This window comes from Tiliqua scincoides, chromosome 2, assembly GCF_035046505.1.
Source record: "Tiliqua scincoides isolate rTilSci1 chromosome 2, rTilSci1.hap2, whole genome shotgun sequence".
NCBI classification, from domain to species: Eukaryota; Metazoa; Chordata; class Lepidosauria; order Squamata; family Scincidae; genus Tiliqua; species Tiliqua scincoides.
The window spans coordinates 103100621-103119820 of record NC_089822.1 but is presented as its reverse complement, the minus strand read 5'-3'; the positions used below and the strand labels follow the sequence as shown (position 1 = coordinate 103119820).

The 19200-nt window shown below is 45.4% G+C and overlaps 1 protein-coding gene across 1 annotated transcript; it reads right to left on the bottom strand.

The window, feature by feature from the left end:
• Window positions 1–672: 672 nt before the first annotated feature.
• Window positions 673–17269, bottom strand: C1S (complement C1s). The gene is made up of 12 exons (XM_066614419.1): window positions 17209–17269; window positions 16662–16784; window positions 16015–16222; window positions 13744–13921; window positions 13074–13199; window positions 11446–11645; window positions 9782–9935; window positions 8855–8970; window positions 7449–7527; window positions 6492–6623; window positions 5016–5090; window positions 673–3364 (listed from the first exon to the last, which is right to left on the bottom strand). Exons 2-12 carry the CDS (start codon window positions 16679–16681, stop codon window positions 2580–2582), a joined length of 2073 nt encoding a protein of 690 aa, XP_066470516.1. The 5' UTR covers window positions 16682–16784; window positions 17209–17269; the 3' UTR covers window positions 673–2579.
• Between the last annotated feature and the right edge of the window lie 1931 nt (window positions 17270–19200).

The window sequence follows — 19200 nt, the reverse complement described above, 5'->3', positions numbered from 1 at the left end:
AGACAATAGCCCTTCCTTATCTTCAGCCTCTAGCACTTAGTCTTCAGAAAGATATACCACCTTTGTACATGGAGTTTCTGTATAGTTGTGGTGAATAGCTATTGACTGATCTGTCCGCCATAAATGTGTGTGATCTCCTTTTACATTCATGGGTGACATCAAGTTCTGGTGTAGTGAGAAAAGGAGAAGAATCGTTTTGGAAGAACCAATGAAATGCAATAGAATGGATCAAATTGAATTAGATTGGATTGAGTACCTTTGCCTAATTTGGATTACATAACTTTGGGAAAAGAGGAGACCTTATCACATAATATTGCATCTAGAAAAAATAAAGCCTTTTGATGTAAATTGATTCAGGGAAGATTAAACTGGAGTTTCAGATGCACACAGGTTTTGTGTCTACACAGTCTATAATGGGCAGAAGTTTAGAATTAGCAAACCATCAACCAGTTGATAAGCAATTGACTTGTGGATCTCTAGTATTACCTTTCTGGATGCCGAGTTAGATTCACACAAAATGTCAATGCTTGTTCATCTGAAATACATTAGGCCCCATTCCCAGAACCCCAGATTCAGCAAGAAATACTCACACAGCCTTACAAACAGACTGATGAACCAGCACAGGGCCTCATCAAGCCTGCACTGTAAAACAAGAACAAGCAGCAGTCCCGATTCTGTAGTTTGGTGTCCTTTTTAATATACTGTAATAAAATGTAGCATGTGTTACAAGGACTATTGATCTAGTCAATATTGCTTTCGTGTGCATCAGGGCAGCTTTCTACATTCATATACAGCTATGGTGCTTCCATGGTGGCAGCAATCAAGCACTTGTCCCAATGATACATTGTCATGATCAGAGACATAAGAATATTCTTCACTTCCTCATATTGCAAACAATATACACTTTCATTTCATTTCTGGCATGCTTCACTGCTTGGCAGACTGACTCAAGGGTCTTGCAGCACCTATCCAAATTCAAAAGCTCCCTCCAAAAAGCAAACCATCATGATTGTGATGCATTTTGTGTGAGACGGTCATATCCACCTGTTTGAAAGTGCTTGTACCATCACCAGTATTGGGAAACAACTCCCATTATGCTAATAAAAAAGCTTTGGAACTGGTTTTAAAGGGCAGTGAACCTCATAAAAAAAACATAGTGCATTGCAACCCTTTCTCCTGTAGCAATATCCCACCATTGCAAATGTCTTTTTTGAATTGGTTGGCCAACCAGTGGCAGAACTGCCACAAGAGAGAGGGACACACACCTGAGATTTGTTGCATGAATGGGATGTGCCTGGCTGAAGCATAAGCTGAATCAAGCCTAATATCCTGTGTGCCTTGGTGCTGCTGCCTGAGCCCCACCTCTGCAGCTAGAGGCAACACTGTTCCAAGGCATGGCAGGTGGTGGGGACGGGGGATGAACTGTGTACCACAGCGTGCTATAGAATGGCACTATCATACATATTGGGTTTGACTTACGGTGGCACACTGCCAAATATGCTGGCCATTGCTGTCTTACAATGATGTGCGCTCCTGACTTCTATAGTGTTAGAGTACACAGTTCTCATTATTATTATTTTTAAATGGAATAACAGGCTTTCCCCCCCCCCTTGCTGAAGGGCTTTCAAACTACAAAGTTTTGTTTCCTCCTTCCACTACAATTATTTAGTTGTGGAACTACTGATATAGGATCGGAACCAGAGCCACTGTGGCAATAAGGGGAAAAGGCACTCCAATAGTTTGGAACTAATAATAATCTGTGCAAGCCCTAAGAAGGGAAAGCAACTGAGCTGCTCCCACAAAAACAGAAATGTTGAAAGTTCAGTCATTTAAAGGAATTAGTAGGAATTAACATCATCCATCATCTTAGCAAGAATTAACATCATCCAGAAGTCATGGCAGAGTTTATACAACATAGAGTGGTCCAATACACAAAGTACTCCTGTCCCCCCCCTTCCTAGTTTATTTTTACTGTATTTCATTTAAAATATTTATACCCCAACTTTCCCAATCCAGTTAGAGTCATTCGAGGTTGGCACGAGGCACAATCCACCAAGAGGTTCTCCTGCACATGCCAGATCACAATGAATGAGAGCTGCACAAGATTATCACTCGTTTCAGTGGGGTTCTGCAGGATCTACATGTAAGATCTGTATCTTGTTTCCTAATCTGCCACTCTAAGGCTGTCCAACATCTGCCCGAGATGGACACCTCTATCTCATGGAGGGCCAGTTGCAACTTCTTTAGATGCCTGAAAACCTGAGAGGGCAGAAATGAAATACTGTACTCTTATCCCTCTAAAATTGGCAGCACCCAGCAGCCTATATGGCAGCTTCCAAAGACGGGAAAAAAAAATGATGTAGAGATAAAGAGACAGAAAAAGAGAAAAACAAAGCCAGAAAGCTCTTGGCTGCTATCAATTTGCTTCTCATGAAAATGGTGGAAAGCACATTGCAAATACATGGATCTGAGCTCCAAACGTCCCCCTCTGGTGCTAACCCAGTGGATTGAATAAAGTGTTATGTGAATAAAATGTCAAAAGAAGCTTGGGGTGATTAGGACCTTGGGGTGGCCTGAATCTAGTCTTCTGGACCATCTTCTTGCCGGCTCATGGTTTCTGTGATCCAATCAATATAGTTTGCCACCTTTGTGTAAAGACCGTAAGTGCCACATTTTGGTCCCCAAGACACTATGCCAGCGACATAGTAGCGTGTCTCATTGAGAGGATCCATGATGGCATAAGCCCCACCACTGTCCCCACCGCAGCTGTCTCTGTGGCCATCCCCAGCACAAATCATATTTTCTGTGAACTCATAAGCATACTTATCAGCAGGGGGATCTGGCTTCACACTTCTACACTTGTCCATATTTGCCACAGGAATCATGGCTGCCCTGAGTTTTACTACTGGTAATCCTTTTTCTGTCCTGCCAAAACCAGAGATGTAGCCCAGAATACCCTCCTGCAAAGTATATTCTGAGGTCACACCAGGTAAGCAGATGGGTGAGATGGTAGGACCCATCCTCAGAGGTTCTTTCAGCCTCAACAGAGCAATGTCATTATCAAAGTTTACACGGAAACCCTGTGTTCTCTCCCAGCGAGGGTGAATGAATGCAGCATCCACTTCCAGTGGTTTGGCATTCGCCAAGGCTCTTGGGCCAACTATGTGCTTCCCAGCGTAGATCACAGGGGTCGACTGTCCTTCCAGCACATGAGCTGCAGTAAGTATCCAACGATCAGAAATAAGAGCTCCACCACCTCGTGGATCCTGAAAGTAGATTTGCCAAGGGAAGTTTCCTGCTTCAGCAACCATTCCTCCAAAAATCCTCCCAAACTGAGTGAGGGGAGTGTGGGGAACACCACAGACTAGAAGTAAAAAAAAAGAAAGACCCCCCCAAAAAATAAGTTTGCAAATGGTAATGACAAGAGTCTTGCAGATGAAATAATCCAGATGGTTTATGTGGACGTATAAGAGGGAAAGTGCTCTTATAGGGGAAAAAATAATTGGAATAGATAGAGAGTCAACTAGAACCCATTTACTGAGGGTATTGTGGATCTGCCTCTCCCAACAATCTTGCAGGACAAGAACAATCTTGTTTACTTTGTCCAGTAACATTGACTGGGTGCCATTGAGAATAATCCTTGCCTCTACCTGTAGAACCCAAGCCCAAGGTTCTATTTCTTACAGTGCAATCCTATGCACATCTACTCAAAAGTAAGCCCCATTGCATTCAATGGGGCTTACCCCCAGGAAAGCATATAGGATTACAGCCCTAGTCACACTGAATTCTCATGCCAGGATATGACAAAGAGGCATTAAAAGCTGACATACGTATATGTTCGTTCCAGGTATCACTATAGCTCACTGGGCATCTTGGGCATTCAGAACCTACAGGTGCCAACCAGGATTGAATTTCTACCCCTGCTGAATGCAGGAGGACACAGACTGTCTTTTACCTTGTTGTGGACACCACTTACTAGCCTAGCCTAGGGCCTGGTACAAAGCCACCAGACACTGGATTATCTGGGCTGCTCCTGGGTCTTATGTGCCCCCTTCTTATGGTTTTGTACTCTGTCTCTCTTTCCTTATACCCAGAAGGCTCTGTGGCCTCTTCCTGTGCCTTCCTTTCTCAACCCCTAGGTCATTAAGGGCGCAATCCTAACATGATGTTAGGCTGGTACAAGTCCCTTGAGCTGGCCCAGGAGTGTCATGAAAGTTCCACAAAGCACTTTTGCACCACTCCAGAGGCGGTTAGGCTCGCGCAAGTCTGCGCTGGCCTCCCATGCCGTCGAGGGCCCCCGGGAGGGTGAGTTTGCGCTGGCCAAGCTCAGCTGGCGCAGGGTTTGGGGGAGGTGGGGAGGAGGCGTTCCAGGGCAGAGGGAGGGAGGGCGGTGGGCGTTCCTGGCGACGGGGAGTGGGAGGTGAGGCCAGGATCCAGCAATTGTGCCAGATCCTAACCCCATTCCCAGGCAACCTGGGCCAGCCCTGGGCTGCATGGATTTGCGTTACCTCCGGAGGTGGCGCAGATCCGAGTAGCCCTATTGGGGCTGCAGTGGCTCTCCCTGGGGTAAGGGGAAGTGATTCCTCTTGCCCAGGGCTGAGCCACAAAGTGCCCTAACCCTGTGCTGGATACAGCGCAGGCCCACTGGCCTGCCTGTTCCAGTGCAAGTAAGGATTGTGCTGCAGGTTCAACAAAGTGGTTACTAGCAACAAAGGCAGTCAAAAACAAACAAAAAAACCCTATCAGCTGAAGTTTTTGCAGAGTGATGCCTAGATTTCTCATCTTGGCAGTGACTTAAATCAAAGAATGGAGGCAAGCTGTTCAAAAAACTAACATTGATTGTTAGCCATTTTGAATTACTGAGGCAGTTTAGGAACCTGTCTAGACAAAGTAAATGAGAATTTTCAAATATTGGTAGGATCTGTTCTAGACTAGCAAGAGGCAGTGAAGAAGAAACAAATTTTGTAACAGCAACCAGAGAGAGAGAGAGAGAGATTAAACATCATGCATTGTACCTGGGATACAAACTGGAAGTTCTGCTTTCCCGTCTTCATTAATCCATTTCCCACTGGCTGAACAATGATAAGTGTCTTTGGAAATAAAGAAATGAGTCATGAGTTCAGTTGTATTGTTCACCTTTAATCCATAATAGAAATGCAAAACACAAGGCTGGCCAGAAGACAGATGGTGGTCCACTGCTACACTTCAGGCCAATCTCCAGTGCACCACTCAACGCCTGCTGGTTCATGGGTTCTTGCAAAGAATGCTTTATTTTGATTTGATCCAGCAAAGCACTTCTAATATTCTGAAGAAATAGTGCTTACTTTGGTTCACCTAACACGGATTATCTATGTCCTATTGTTCAGAGATCCTGAGTGTACACTCTTGCTTTGTAACTTTAAAATACACCTGTGTAATGACAGTAATTCTAGTTTAGTTTTTTTAAAAAGGTACACAAGATTGTGTAGTCCACAAGATCCCTACCCAAACAAGGAGTTCCAGCGACTAAGCTTCCTTAAGGGAAACAACATTATGATATTGTGTGAAATTCAGAATGTTCAAGGTACAGGCTGGTTAGCCGGCCCCAAACCTGGAGTAGAACTGCAAGCAGCAAGAAAGAACAGTGGCCTACATGGCCCAAATGGGGCACAGACTCAACAGCCTTCCCAAGGGCTCATGCCCACCTATCCAAGAAACTCCTTTGCAAAGGTAGCTATGGTATAAATTGGTCAACTGACTCATGTCAAGTATCATACTGCCTTCAGGGATGGGCACCCCCCGCCCAATCTGCAAATGGAAGCATTGCCCCCCCCCCCAGGATTCCCTGATTCATCATGGGGCCTCTTGGGAGCACTCCCATTGGCCAAAGATGAGAATGTGCATGGCAATGTCCCCTACTCTACCCAAGAGTCAATGGGCTTTCTCCCAGAGCCTCTGTGTCACTGAAGGGCCTTGAGGGAAAGCTTGTGGCTTGAGAGGAGTCAGGAAGAGATGCTGCTAAAGCTGCTAAATCCTTGATAGCAGCACTTTCTCTTCCTTCCCACCCCCAAGAATGGAAGGGAGGACATTGCTGTTGCTGCTGCTGCTGCTGCCACTAGCCTTCCAGTAAACCATGAGAAAGGAGGCCCAGAGCAACCTATTCCTGGCCCTGTAGCAGGAGGTTCTTGCATGCACATGCACACAGGCATCGCCAGCCCTTCCAATACAGTTCTGCTTTGGAAGGAACCGTTCAGTGTTGATGGCTCATTAAATCCTCCACTGAACCAACCAACCAACCAGAGTAAAACTACTATGTGACTGTGTTACTTTGATGGGAGTGAAATAACGATATGGTTCACAAAGACATGGGAATGATATAAGAATAAAAATAATGAGGCCTACGACAGCACTTTTCCTAAGATGGTGGTCACCATAGACTGAGTGGAATAAATGCTTTTTTTCAAGCCCTGGTTCAGATTGCACTTGGAGTAGGGACGACAGGACACCATTACCTTTGCCCTTCAGTGTATAATAGGTTTCTTGGCAGGTAAAACGGACAGTGTCTTGATACTGAGTCTTCTCTGATCCTGATGGGTAAATGATATTTCCGTTTGGAAGAGGATCAGGTGTGCCACAATCTACAGCTGCAGGGGGAAAAAGGAAAATAACAGTGATTAGAGCAGCACCAAAACCTTGTCACTTCCCCGATTGCGCACACCATTAGAAGTGGACAGACCACAGCTTTTCATTTCTCCTCTTCTGTGCTACTGCATTCATTCAGCAATCTCTTTGCCCAGAGTCACCCAGCACTCATATTTCCATCTGTTTCTGGGACTAAAACGGCATTGATATTTCTGTTTTATTACATGAAGCATCACTTTTTTGGTTGGCTCATTCTACGTGGATCCAGTGCTGACATCAGATTGCTGGGGCAAAGTCTTGTATTAGATCCCACATGCCCACCCCACCCCCTTCCCCATTGCTTGGCATCTGATGGTGTCCTGGGCACTGCCACTGTCATTGGACTACCAGGGGGTTCTCTGACGGGCAGATGCCCTTGCCCTGTGTCCTACCTGGCCGACACCTGACATGTGTAACAGCATTTTCTTGCCTGAGAGTCACCACCAAGGAGGACATTTGTCCTCTGTGGTTGTGTTCTAACAAATATATGCCTGTAGAGTAGAACCAGGAACATAACTGGAATTTCTTTGAAGCATTTCCTGCATCTGCTTATATCAGCGTTAAATTGTCCAGCAAAATTTACACTTGAACTCAGCACTGAAAATAAGTTTGTTTATGGGGGCATCACTGTAGCATGTGGTCATAACATTAAAGAATCCCCCTCCCTGCCTGCCTCTCAAGTATTTTCCTGTTTATGTTCCTCATGGTCTCAAGACCACCGGCAGGTGCACTACAGACGACTGTTGGACCACAGCTTAAGCCCTGCAATGTAGAAAACCAGCACTTACGAACACATCTGAGATGAGAGTCACTCCACTGGCCATTGCTTTGGCAGCTAGAGTGGAAGGAAGTGAAGCTCCGTTGTGACTGAAGAAAAAGAAATTCAGAGATCCCAGACTTACTTCACTGAGACAAATCAGAATTACATTCTCTCCCTCTCTGCCTTGCATCTTGAAACTGTAAACCAAGAAAACTTTTCCCCTGGGGGCTGGGGATAAGAATAGGCCCTCAGTTTGGCTGTACTTGTCGTAAGAGGTGACTAAACAGCCACTGGGTAGATGGGACTCGTTAGCCTGTGAAGGCAGCTCATCTGAGAGAAGGAAAACTCTGATCCCAAACCTCCACTGCCTTGTGGCTACATCCAGTTATGGAAGAGGCTTCAGGAGTCAACCTCGAGACTCCTGTCAAAATCCGGAGCCGGAGTCCCTGGGGCAGTTCATGGCTGAACACAGTCATGTTCTGGCAACTCCTGCGACGCCGCTGGAACCAACCGTATTGGCTTCTGCCTTTCCATTGGACCATTCCAGCGATGTGGAGAGGGGGGGATTTGCTGCATGGGTAACAGTCTATCCTCCATATCTACTTTACCCAGGCTTTGCGCACTGGAGAGGACACTCTGTTCCAGAACCACCATTCAGAGCGCGATACCAGAGTCTTCCAAGACTGAAGGATGTCAACAATAATAATAAACCAAGGAAAGGCAGTACCCACACACAGTTTCCATTTTTAATATGAAAAGGCCTGCTTGACCAGGCTGCAAGAGACCCTGCCTAGGACCATGGGGAGTCACACACCCCATCCCAGCGCAATCAAAACAACTCCGTGCCACTGATGAACTGGTATATCTTTTGGAGCCTCACTTTCTTTTGTATTCCTTCTTGTTAACATTTTCTCACCGAGTCAGCTCCTCTAACCACATTTATGGATATTAACACACTTCCCCTTGCCTAACCAGTATTCAGGAGTCCCTCATCCTTTCCTGGTAGCTTTGCTCCTGTCAACCAACTCTTCACACACACTCGTACTCACCATCTTTATTGAAAACTCATAGACTTCAGTCTCAAACTCAAGGCTGTTTACATAAGTAGGCTCACCATAAACCTACCCCCCCCCTTTTCAAATAGGGTTTTTACAAGTGTTATTCTATCAGAGAAACTCGTAGAACCCTGCCACTCCATGACTACTGGCTTGTGTCAGTGTTTCTGTGGATGCTGACAGAATTACTGCCATGAAGTTGCCAGAGCTCTTGTTTGCCCCATCCCTTTTGTGACAGACATCACACCAACACTATGCTGGTGTAGCACTGGTGCAAGTTTGGCATAGGATTGCACCTTCAGGTTACTTCCATCTTCTCCAGATAGGGCTGAAGGTAGCAAAACTTCTGAAGCTGTTCACTTTGCGAATGTGAACTTACTTGCACAATCTCATAGCCTTTGATACAGGTCACCACCACAAAATCCTTAAAGACGTAGTGATCTCTTGTGGGATCCAGAACAGCATTTGGGGTAACAGTCTGTGGACAGGGCATTGCTTTAAAAAGAAAAAGACATAAGTAACCAATCACTTAATCCTACTTTCTCCTTGCTTTGCTAGGTTCCACTTCCTATTTGAGAGAGAGAGAGAGAGAGAGAGAGAACCATACCCATTCATCCATAGAGGTCATAGCCAAGTACAATTAAAATCATGCATTTTACTCTTTATTATTCCTGCTTTGAGAATTACTGGGCCTTCTCTGTTCTGACCCAGCCCAGAAAGGCAATGGCCTCAATGAGGAAGCAGAGTTGCTTCACCCTGTTCCCTCTGAGCTAGCAGTCGCAGCAAGCAGGGCATTCAGCTAGTACCCTCTCTCTCCTGGCCATCTCTGAAGGCACACTATATAATACCTTATCCCACCAACCCTGCCAGATAATGGCTCAGATTCTCTAAGAGTCTCTCCTCCCAGTCCTAGTGGAGCTGGACCATGATATCAGCTGGGATGCTAGTTGTCAACCATCTCACACTGGTCATGCACCTTCAAAAATTCTTCTACCAACAGCCTATCAGATTTCCTATTCCCCCACTCCCATCATATCAGTTCACAGTGTGCCTGTGTCCATAAAAAAAAAAATCTAACCAGTCCCAGCAACAATCTATCCTGATCCAAATCCCAATCTAAAAGATAAATTCTTTTAGATAGCAGTCATTTTGAGACATTCATGCAACTGTCTTTGAGACTTCTGTACCAGACTTCCAACCCAAGTGCCCTTCCACACCCATAAATATATTTCTGCTCCATTAAGAATGACCCATTTCACTTTCCCCAAATGATCATGTGAGCTCCCCACATGAAGGATCTACTCACGATCCCCATAGTAACGCATTTTCCAGCCTCTGCCTTGCACGGCATCGTCTGTTTGGAAGACTATGTCAAGAATATTGCTTTTAGTCTTGATCTCTGGAGGTCCAGTGTATCCACTGCCACAGTAGGGGCCAAACTGCTGATCTCCTGCTGAAAACTGCAAGAACAACCCACAAGAGGATGGGAGAAATTGATAGAAAAACAAAGAAGCAGATTGCAGTCCAAAAATAAGAAAGGACACACACTGAGAACGTATGGTGAGTGAATCAGAGAACAAAATCTGGGTGAAGCATGGAAAGAGATTTAGGGTACGTTAGAGGGGCCATTCAGCATAACTGCAAAACAGCAGAAACCCCCTAAAAACAAGGTATTGAAAAATTATTAAATAAATGGAACAAAATAATGTGCTTGTCAATCACCTTGGTGGTTTGCACTCATTAGAAGAAAAAATGGCTGTAGAAACAGATTACTGAGCAGCTGTGTAGAAAACTGCTTACACTGGCTTTTTTCTTCTTATGTTAATAATACAATATTAATATTAACGATGACATATTAATTATATATACTGTAAAAGCCAGAGACTTATGTTAAAAAATAAATAAAGCTGAATATGTATTGATGGGGGCTGAAATATCCATGAGGGAGTCAAACTGAAAAAGGGCACAGAGGTCTTTCTAGGGTCATGAGATTATCTAGGGGTCAAACAAACAAAGTGCAGATGGCTGGAATGGTGGGAGGGGTGTCACACTGCTAGGGTGGTCAACAGCGAGTCTGGTGGTCACTAGAAAGAAGGAATGTTTGCAGGCATTGTCACACCTGAAGCTTCCATTTATTTTAGTTTAAATTAGTCATAGTGTTGCTCTTGAACCCACAAAGGCAGCGTGAGGTTCGTTACCTGAAGTGCTACATCCTAATTAAACACTCTGAGGGAAGGTATAGCAGAAAACAGCTTGTTTATTGTTGGTACCAAAGCAAGGCAGCGCCAGTTGCCTCAGATCATGCGCAAGTGTAGCTAGACGCAGCTAGCTTTTTATACTTATTTCAACTCATAGGCGTGGCTAGCAAAGCTAAGGGGACAAAGGTCTAGAAACTTTCCACTTTCACTCCCCAGTCACCCACCCACTGGCCTGTCCCTCCACTCTTTACCATAGTGAGCTGGACAATACTGGAGAGATAAGAGACCACAGGCACTTATCCATTGTGTTCAGTAAGTCCACTGTGTTCAGCAAGACATGGGTTGAAATCCTATCTTACACACCGGAAACACTCTAGTGATAAGGTTAAAACAAATGGCAGCTTCTGGACAGGTAAGCAGCAGCAAAGGTTGACATTGTCACCCCCCCCCCCACTCCTGACAAAGGGCCCAGTCCTATCCAACTTTCCAGTACTGATGCTGTTACATCACAGTCCCGAGGTAAGAGAACAAATGTTCCCTTACATCCATACAAGATGAGGCTTCCATGACTGCTTTCCTACTGCAGGATGCAGTGCACTCCCCATTGGGGTGGTTGCTTCAGCACTGGAAAGCTGGATAGGACTGGGCTCTAACTGTGCCACAATTCCCCCTGCCTCTGAGATTCATGTTTGCTGCTCAGGGTCAAGATGCATCCAGAACAGAGAGAGAGAGACTTTAGCTTCATGTATCTTCTTTCTAACCAATCACATACCTGTAAGACATCCGGGCAGTTTCCTTCCACATCAGCGGGCTCTGTGTCAAAGTCCTGACTCCTGATGGTCAGGACCACACGGTATCCTGGTTCCAGGACCACTCGGTAATCACAGTGTGAGTTCTCAGGATAGGGGTTGGGGTAGTTGGGACTGGTGATTTCCCCAGATAGGTCAGTGAAGACATTCCCACTGCAGTTCACTAGAGTTTGGAGAACAGCATCAACCAGGGGGTGACCATCTGGGTGCGGCACATCCTTAAAGCCACCCCCAACATCTTTTGCTCCTTGTCTTAACCATGTCAAAACTGAGACCAGCCCTGTTGCTGAGCAAAGTCATAAAGGAGGGAGGCTAACATGTTTATCAATGGCTACCACTCAGGATGACTAGGAGCTACCTCTGGTTAGGCCTCTGAATACCATTTGCAGGGTAGCAATAGCAAGAGAGGGCTATTGGCCTTCATGCCCTGTTGATTGATTTTCCAAAGGCATCTGGTCGGCCACTATGGAAATGAGAAAGCTGGACTAGATGGGCCTTGGGTCTGAGCCCACAGGGCCCTTTCTTATGTTCTGGGAAGATTAAGGTAACTCATCTCTTGTGGTAGATTTTAAAGATTTAAAGATTTTAAAGATGAAAGGGCAGCCAAATACATTTTTCCAGATGTATGTTGCTGTTTGGTACCATTTGCTACACTGCACAGTTTGGTATTTTGCACCATTCTGGTTTTTACAGTTATAGGAGGGCTAGGTTACTGAATTTCTGCCTACAGCCAAAGAAAACCTTAATTTATTTCATCCTGTTCAGACCTTCAGTCCATGTGTAGCAAAAACACATGGAAGACACATGTGTATATATTTTTGAGATTTAGGAGTTGTAATGGAAATGCGCAAGATTCCTCTAGGAGATAGGGTGTGGTGTCAACAGTGACCCCTTGCTCTGGCAGGCAAGCATACTGGAGACACTGGAGATTGGTGCATGGCAGCCACTCCCACGACCTGCTGAGGACCAAGTTGTTGCTGTGGTGGCTAGAGAAGCTTCTTGCAGGAAAGGGTTGGAAGGAGGACCTCAGCAGGTTGAACAGGCAAGCTACCCTGGTGGTGGGGTCCAGCGGTGCTGCACTGCAGAACTAGGGCCATTGTTGTAGAATATAGGGCAGCTAATTAGCTTAAAATGGGCATAAGTTCTCTAGGCGAAACTTGGAATGGGAATTTAGCAAAACAGGAGTGCAGAGCTTAAGTTCTGTATCCTCAAGCACTGTCCCCAAAGTTGCACATCAAGTGGACCTATGATAAATTGCACAAACACACACATAAACACATCCCCTTCAAGTGCTTTCTCTCAAAGAGAAACACTTTTGCAGGTGCCTTCTTTCAAGTTTCTATATTCCTCAGGAGGAACATGGCTTCTAATGTTTGAGACTGTTCCTGCAATGGTTTAATTATGTTTTTTCATTACGTGATGCTCGTTTACGTATATGTATTCTTATAGGCAATAGCTGCTCTTTCCCATTTTTTTGCTTCTATGAATTTTCTTTATTACCTGTGTAGTCTGGTGAAATTCTTCTCAGCTCAAGCATCGGTAGCTGAGATAAAGTTTGCTATTATTGGAGAAATATGGGCCAGGATCCTACCTCCACACTTCTTCTGATCTTCATGCAAGAAATACTCAGGAGGGCAAGAGCAAAAGTAACCCCCAATATAGTTATTGCAGTAATGGCTGCAGGCCTCCTCCACAAATTCTGTGCATTCATCCACATCTGCAAGGAGAAAAGAGAGATGTAGGTAAGGAACTTCATGAAAAAGGAAAGGACAAAGGAAGATTGATCACACATGGTTTGGTCACATATTCATTTTGATATCAGACAATTCTCTATTTCTCTATTATGGGAAATACAGTACAAAGTACTATATGGGTGGTACCTAACACCTCAAAGATGAAATAGGATTTATAAAATGAATACTGATGTGGAAATTAATTAATTGATCAACAATGCAGGCTGGAGAAAGGAAAGTACAGGTCTTTATAGAAAAGAAACAATTAAAAAAGATAGTGCGCTGCGCCAGGTTCCTGATTGACTGCAAAGGTGCAAGAAGAGTCTGACCCCAAACAATGCTCTTACTACATTTTTTAAAATTTAGTCTAGAATAGACCCAAGAAGGAGTCTTTGGACTTGAGTTCCTCTTCACATACTCAGTGAAACCAGAAAAGATGTCTCTTGTTGTGACCCCAGGGCAACACTGGAAGGAATCTCATGTCTACAGGGCTTTCCAAGTGCTACGTGGAAGTAGCCAAGGCCTTACCCACAGCAACGTAATAGGCAGCAAATCCAGTGTATCGCTCTTCATTGGAGAAGTCAGATTGAAAGGTGACAGTCAAGGTATTGTAGGGGACGTAGAATTCCTTCAGGATTCGAGAGCCTGGAGTCCGACTTTTCTTTTGCCCGCAGAGCTGTCCCTCAACATGATCACCAGTCAGTACCTAAAAGAGCAGGCGCATAAGCTTGGTTTTTGCTACAGAAATCTGTTGTGGGCGATTATCAATAATTTTCTTGGCTAGCACCCAGAGCATGCTTCCTGCACATTCGTGTAACATACCCCAGGTCTACAAGCAGCACTCCACAAGTATCACAAAGCCATTTTTCAATAGATGAGGATGGAAGAGAATGTTATCTCCTTGCCCTCACACTCCTGGCTAGGGAAAGATTGTAAGGCAAGGGCAGGTTAACTTCTTAGTGAGCAACTGGGCAGAACAGTGTTTCTCAGACTGTGGGATGTGACCCACACTTCTGAGTCACGCCTGGCCCACAACCCACTCCATTGGCCTCCATGGGACTCAGAATGCCTTAGGGAAGCAACTGGAAGTGAATTCCAGTTCGCACCCACAACTTCTGGTTTGTTTCTGAAAGGCATTCCAGGGCCTGCAAAGGCCAAAGGAGTGGGTTGCAGGCCCAGTACGACCCAGAAGTGGCCTCTGGTGGCTCCTAGTAATGCTCTGCACCACTACAGGGAGCATTGGGTTGTGACCCACAGCAGGGGAACAGCAGTTCAAAGTTTGAGAACCAGTGGGGTAGACTATTCTGCCTGCACATTTTCCCTTATAACTCCCCAAGTGCAAGAGCTAGAGACTTGCTCTTGTTTTCAAGAAAATTGCATATTTTGGGGAAGGGGCCCACAGTACTGAGGACATCTTTCCTCTTCTCTGTGGTTATGCGGCCCTGTCTCAGAAATTGACAAAAATAAATGAGAGTGTACCCAATAGGCAATCATGTTCTGTCATGCCCAGTGACTACATGGTAAATTCTGAAACACAGAGCTTGTCTTGACACCCCCACTTCCATTACACCTCCCTAAGTCTACACCAAAGCAAACAAAAAAAAATCACCTTAAAATGTATTTTTTAAAGTGTTTTCTTCTCCTACCACTTATTCCTACTTTGAAACTTATTTACTTCATTTAAAGATCTAGCCTGTTTCATCCAAAACTCTTGCAGTAGATTGCAATAGTTTAAAGCAAATATATAAAAATAGAATTGGAAAAAAAAATCCCAATATAAAAGGTATGTATTAGATGGCAATTCTATACATAGCATGTATTACTCACTTACCTGGGAGTAAGGGCACAATCCTAACCAGGTCTGCTCAGAAGTAAGGCCTATTGTGTTCAATGGGACTTACTCCCAGGAAAGTGAGGTTAGGATTAAAGCCTAAGGGCCCAATCCTATCCAATTTTCTAGGCCTGGTGCAGCCATGCCAATGGGGTGTGTGTTGCATCCTTTGGTGGGGAGGCAGTCACAGAGGCTGTCTCAATGTTAGGGAATATTTGTTCCCTTACCTCAGGGCTGCATTGCGGCTGCACCAGTACTAGAAAGTTGGATAGGATTGAGCCCCAAGTCTCACTGAATCCATTGGTACTTCTGAATAGGTAGGTATAGGATTGTGCTGTTAGATGACTAGCCTGGGCATGTGTTCTCAGATGTAAGTTCCACTATATTTAGTAAGATTTATTCCCAAGTGAATTTGCACAGGATTGTAGCCTAGATGCAACACGAGTTACATACCATCTCTCATGCAGACTTTGGCAAAGATGATGGCCGACATAAATGTGTACTCCTAGGCAAATTTCTCAGTTTGCCTCCTGATGCTACTTATCTGCTAATGTCCTTTGAAAAAGTTTCAAAGGCAGTATCTGAGCGCTTCTGCTGTTGGAAATCCTGAAGGTTAGTTTTAGTCTCTTCCCCTCCCACCTTGCCACACTGCATGCCACTTTAACTTAGGGCCCAGTCTGATCCAACTTTCCAGCATTGATGCAGCCACAATGCAACCTTGGGGTAAGGAAACAAACAGTCCCTTAACTTGAGGAGGCCTCAGTGACAGCCTCTCCACAGCAGAATGCAGTGTATGCTGGGCCCTTAGAAACTTTTTAACATAACCAGAGAAATGCCATCTACATACCCTGAATCACTGTCGTGCTTTTAAGTTCAACAACACAGCTTTGCTGGCAAATCTTGTCCACCACCTGGGTCCCCTGTCCTCTTTTTAGCCCCCACCCCCAGTAAAAGAAGGAGCCTGGTACCTTCACGGAGTCATACTCGCAGTTTTGAGAGGGCTCTATGTCCAGGTGGGTGAAGTAGAGTCGGATGCCATAGCCAGGGGGTACGCTCACTTCCCAAGTTTCCAGTGCCTCATTGGGATACGCTTGAGGATAGTTGGGAGAGAGGATTTCTCCATACATGGAGGCTGCATCAGTACAGGCCAGGAAAAAGCAGCAAAGGATGATGCTCCTGAGAGAGGAAAGAAGAACATCAAGATTGGCAGCCCCCATTGCCTAAGTCTCAAGGGAGGGAAGAGCTGTATCAGCTTGGTGCAGCACCCCTAAACGGCGGCCCCTCAAATGATGCAGTATGTGAGAAGTCTGCTGTTAAGAGTTCAGAAGGCGTCGTTAGCATTGATAAATGTTAAGAGGACATTCCTGAACAATGCAAAGCTGTGGGAATGCAGTGTAATTCCTACATTCAGGGTCAGATGCAGCCCTCTGAGAGGTGCCCACTACCCTGTAGTCACCAACCCTGGAGGCAAAACAAGAGGGTTGGGTGAGCAGCATCTACACTAACAGCCATCCCTTGCCAGCCATCCTCATTCCCTCCTTGCAGTGGTCTTCCAGTTGCTAACCAGAATCCAGTGTCATCTGTATAACTGTTCTCCATGCATGCAGGCACTTACCAGATCTGCAAACACTCCATTTTGGCTTCTTCCCTCAAAGCCACACTGGCTGAACTTCAGATGGGAACAAGGATGACCCAGCAATTGACGATTTGGTTGCTAGCCTCGTTCCTGGCTGTATTCCTGGTTGGTGTGCAGGACAGTGGGGTCAGAACAGCTTACAAAGACTGGAACCAGAAGATACTCCCTGTCTATGTGTTATTACCCAGGTTCAGCCATTCAAACTACTTTCTGCATAACACAGAATCCTTTCACAGAATGTTCCATCACACCATGTGGCCAACAGCTCCTTGGCACCATCGAGGGCACTGGGCCAGATACTGAGGCAAGGAAGGGTTATCACCTTTGCCACAGAGTTACCTGCCACTTTCTGCAAGACAACACTCACCCAAACAACCCAAGCAGAATTGCAGCTTAGAAGGAATCGCTTCCCTTTCCCAATGCAGACCAAGGATTGACCCTCCCACCCCATTATGATACATTTAACCCAACTCCTAACATTCAGAAATACCCACTTCTCAAAAAAAAGAGTTTATGAGATGTTTACCATTTGCTCCTCGGCTATACAGCTGTTTCTCTCTACTCCTCTGTCTCTATCTGTGTCTTCATAGCCTCCTGAACACATTCCCACAGTTCTGGGCTGTTGCTAGTCAATTACAGAGCTCCATCGCCACCTGCTGTTCGAGACTGGCACCTTCCATTCAACTAAGCCCCCAATTAATACCCACAGAGAGAAAAGAGAGTCCAAAACTAGTTTCCTAATCCCCATATTTGTTTAAGCCTGTGAGATGGGAAAAGGCTGGATCCCTTTCTTTTCGGGGAAGTCAGGTGACTTCTGTGAAGAGAGTGGGTGAGGGAAATTCCAATTTGACAACAAAGTTTCAACATTATGCAATCTCAGTGGAGGGCTGCACTGAGATCATTGACTATTTCAAACTAGGCGGATTCCATTTTTTAATAAAATTATATTTCAGGCTGAGGTGCATCCCCACAAAGTTTTCATAGCAGCAACTGTGTTAGTTTGTTGCAGTAAAAAAAGAAACTGAAAGATTTTCAAGGCGCCTTAAAAGCTAAAAAGCAAGATGAATAGAATAATTACTGACAATCAAGGGTGCTGAGATTCTGGGCTTTCAGGATTTCCCCCCCCCTTTTCTTACTTGGTCCCTGAGGAACAAGTTGAACAACCCACAAATAAGTTTTTATTTGTTATTTCATTTGATTTCATTGTTATTTTACTGATTTTATTTTGAAACACTTTCACCCTGCTATTCCTCTCCAAAAAAAAAAGTTTCTCAAGGAGGCTAACAGTTCAAGAAACAGTTCAAGCAGCTACTACCATTACACACTATGTACATTATATATTCAGCATTTTTAAAAATCCAGAATGTACTCATCCAGTCTATTACTGATTCCAGACACTGAGGACCTAATCCTAAACAGTAGCAGCACCAGCGCTGAGCTCTAGTGCTGGCACTGGGTGTCACAAAAGGTACAGCCTTTGTTCTATCAAAAGGTACAGCCAAAAAACCAGTGGGGGCAGAGTGATGGTACAGCATCACACCCACCACCTGGGGTGTTGCCCCGCCCACTGCATGGGGGGGTTGACGCGCTAGCAACCCGCACCGGGTGACACGAACCCTAGTGGCGCCACTGGTGGCGAGAGGCAGGGAGTGGGGAGAATGGGGTGGGGAAGGCAAGGCAGGGAGGAAGAACCAGGATGGGAGTGCAATGGGAAGGCCTGACACGGAGTCTCTCAAGTCTGCACTGGCAAAATAGTATGAGCAGGCTTGAGAAGCCCCATTGCGGGACTTGGGGCTTTCCTTGGGGGAAGGGTATAAAAGCCCCCTCCCCCCAAGGAGACCTCCCGTGGCTGCAGTGTAGCCACAGGATGCAGTGGTAGCCCACTTTGCACCACTGCATCGGGTGGCGGCACCACCTTTAAGACTGGGGTTGCCCATCAGCACCTCCACTGCATCACCTGATTCATATGCAAAAGAAGAATAGCAGTAACAGCTCAGTCCTATTCAGACTCCTGCCACCATTCCATGGATGCTTGTGCAATGTCTCTCATATCCTAAGCCTGTCTGGGCAATGCCACATTGATGGTGCACCAATGCCAGCACAACAAGGGCCAAATGCCAAGCCTGTCCTGGCAAGAGTAACACTGGTGCAGCCCTTCCCAGCAATACCCCCAGTGTCCATGGAAACAACAATACACAGCACAGTCTTATGCATGTCTATTCATACATAAGGTTCATTTAATTCAATGGGACTTACTTCCAGGTAAGAGTAATTAGGATCTCAGCCACAGACTGTTATCCATGGAGCACCATCCTGATGGCAGCGTGTCCTCGCCATGACATCAGTGTTTCATCACCATGAAGTGGGTGCATCATCCATGTGACAACCATGTGTCATTGATATGAAGTTGAAGTAACCAATTCTTGTATCCGGTCAGCTCCGGCAGCAAGAGAAGCACCACCAGGGTGAACTGAGTGGAGGTGGGGGTAAGCTCAGAGCCAATGTTGGTGGGACACCC

Excerpts from the sequence above, each read along its gene's own strand:
- C1S (XM_066614419.1), bottom strand. The coding sequence starts at position 16,681 with ATGGAGTGTTTGCAGATCTG. Across the intron at positions 5,091-6,491 it reads TTATACACTGAAGGGCAAAG|ACACTTATCATTGTTCAGCC; the intron begins GTAATGGTGTCC and ends TTATTTCCAAAG. Across the intron at positions 3,365-5,015 it reads ACTTCCAGTTTGTATCCCAG|TCTGTGGTGTTCCCCACACT; the intron begins GTACAATGCATG and ends TTTTACTTCTAG.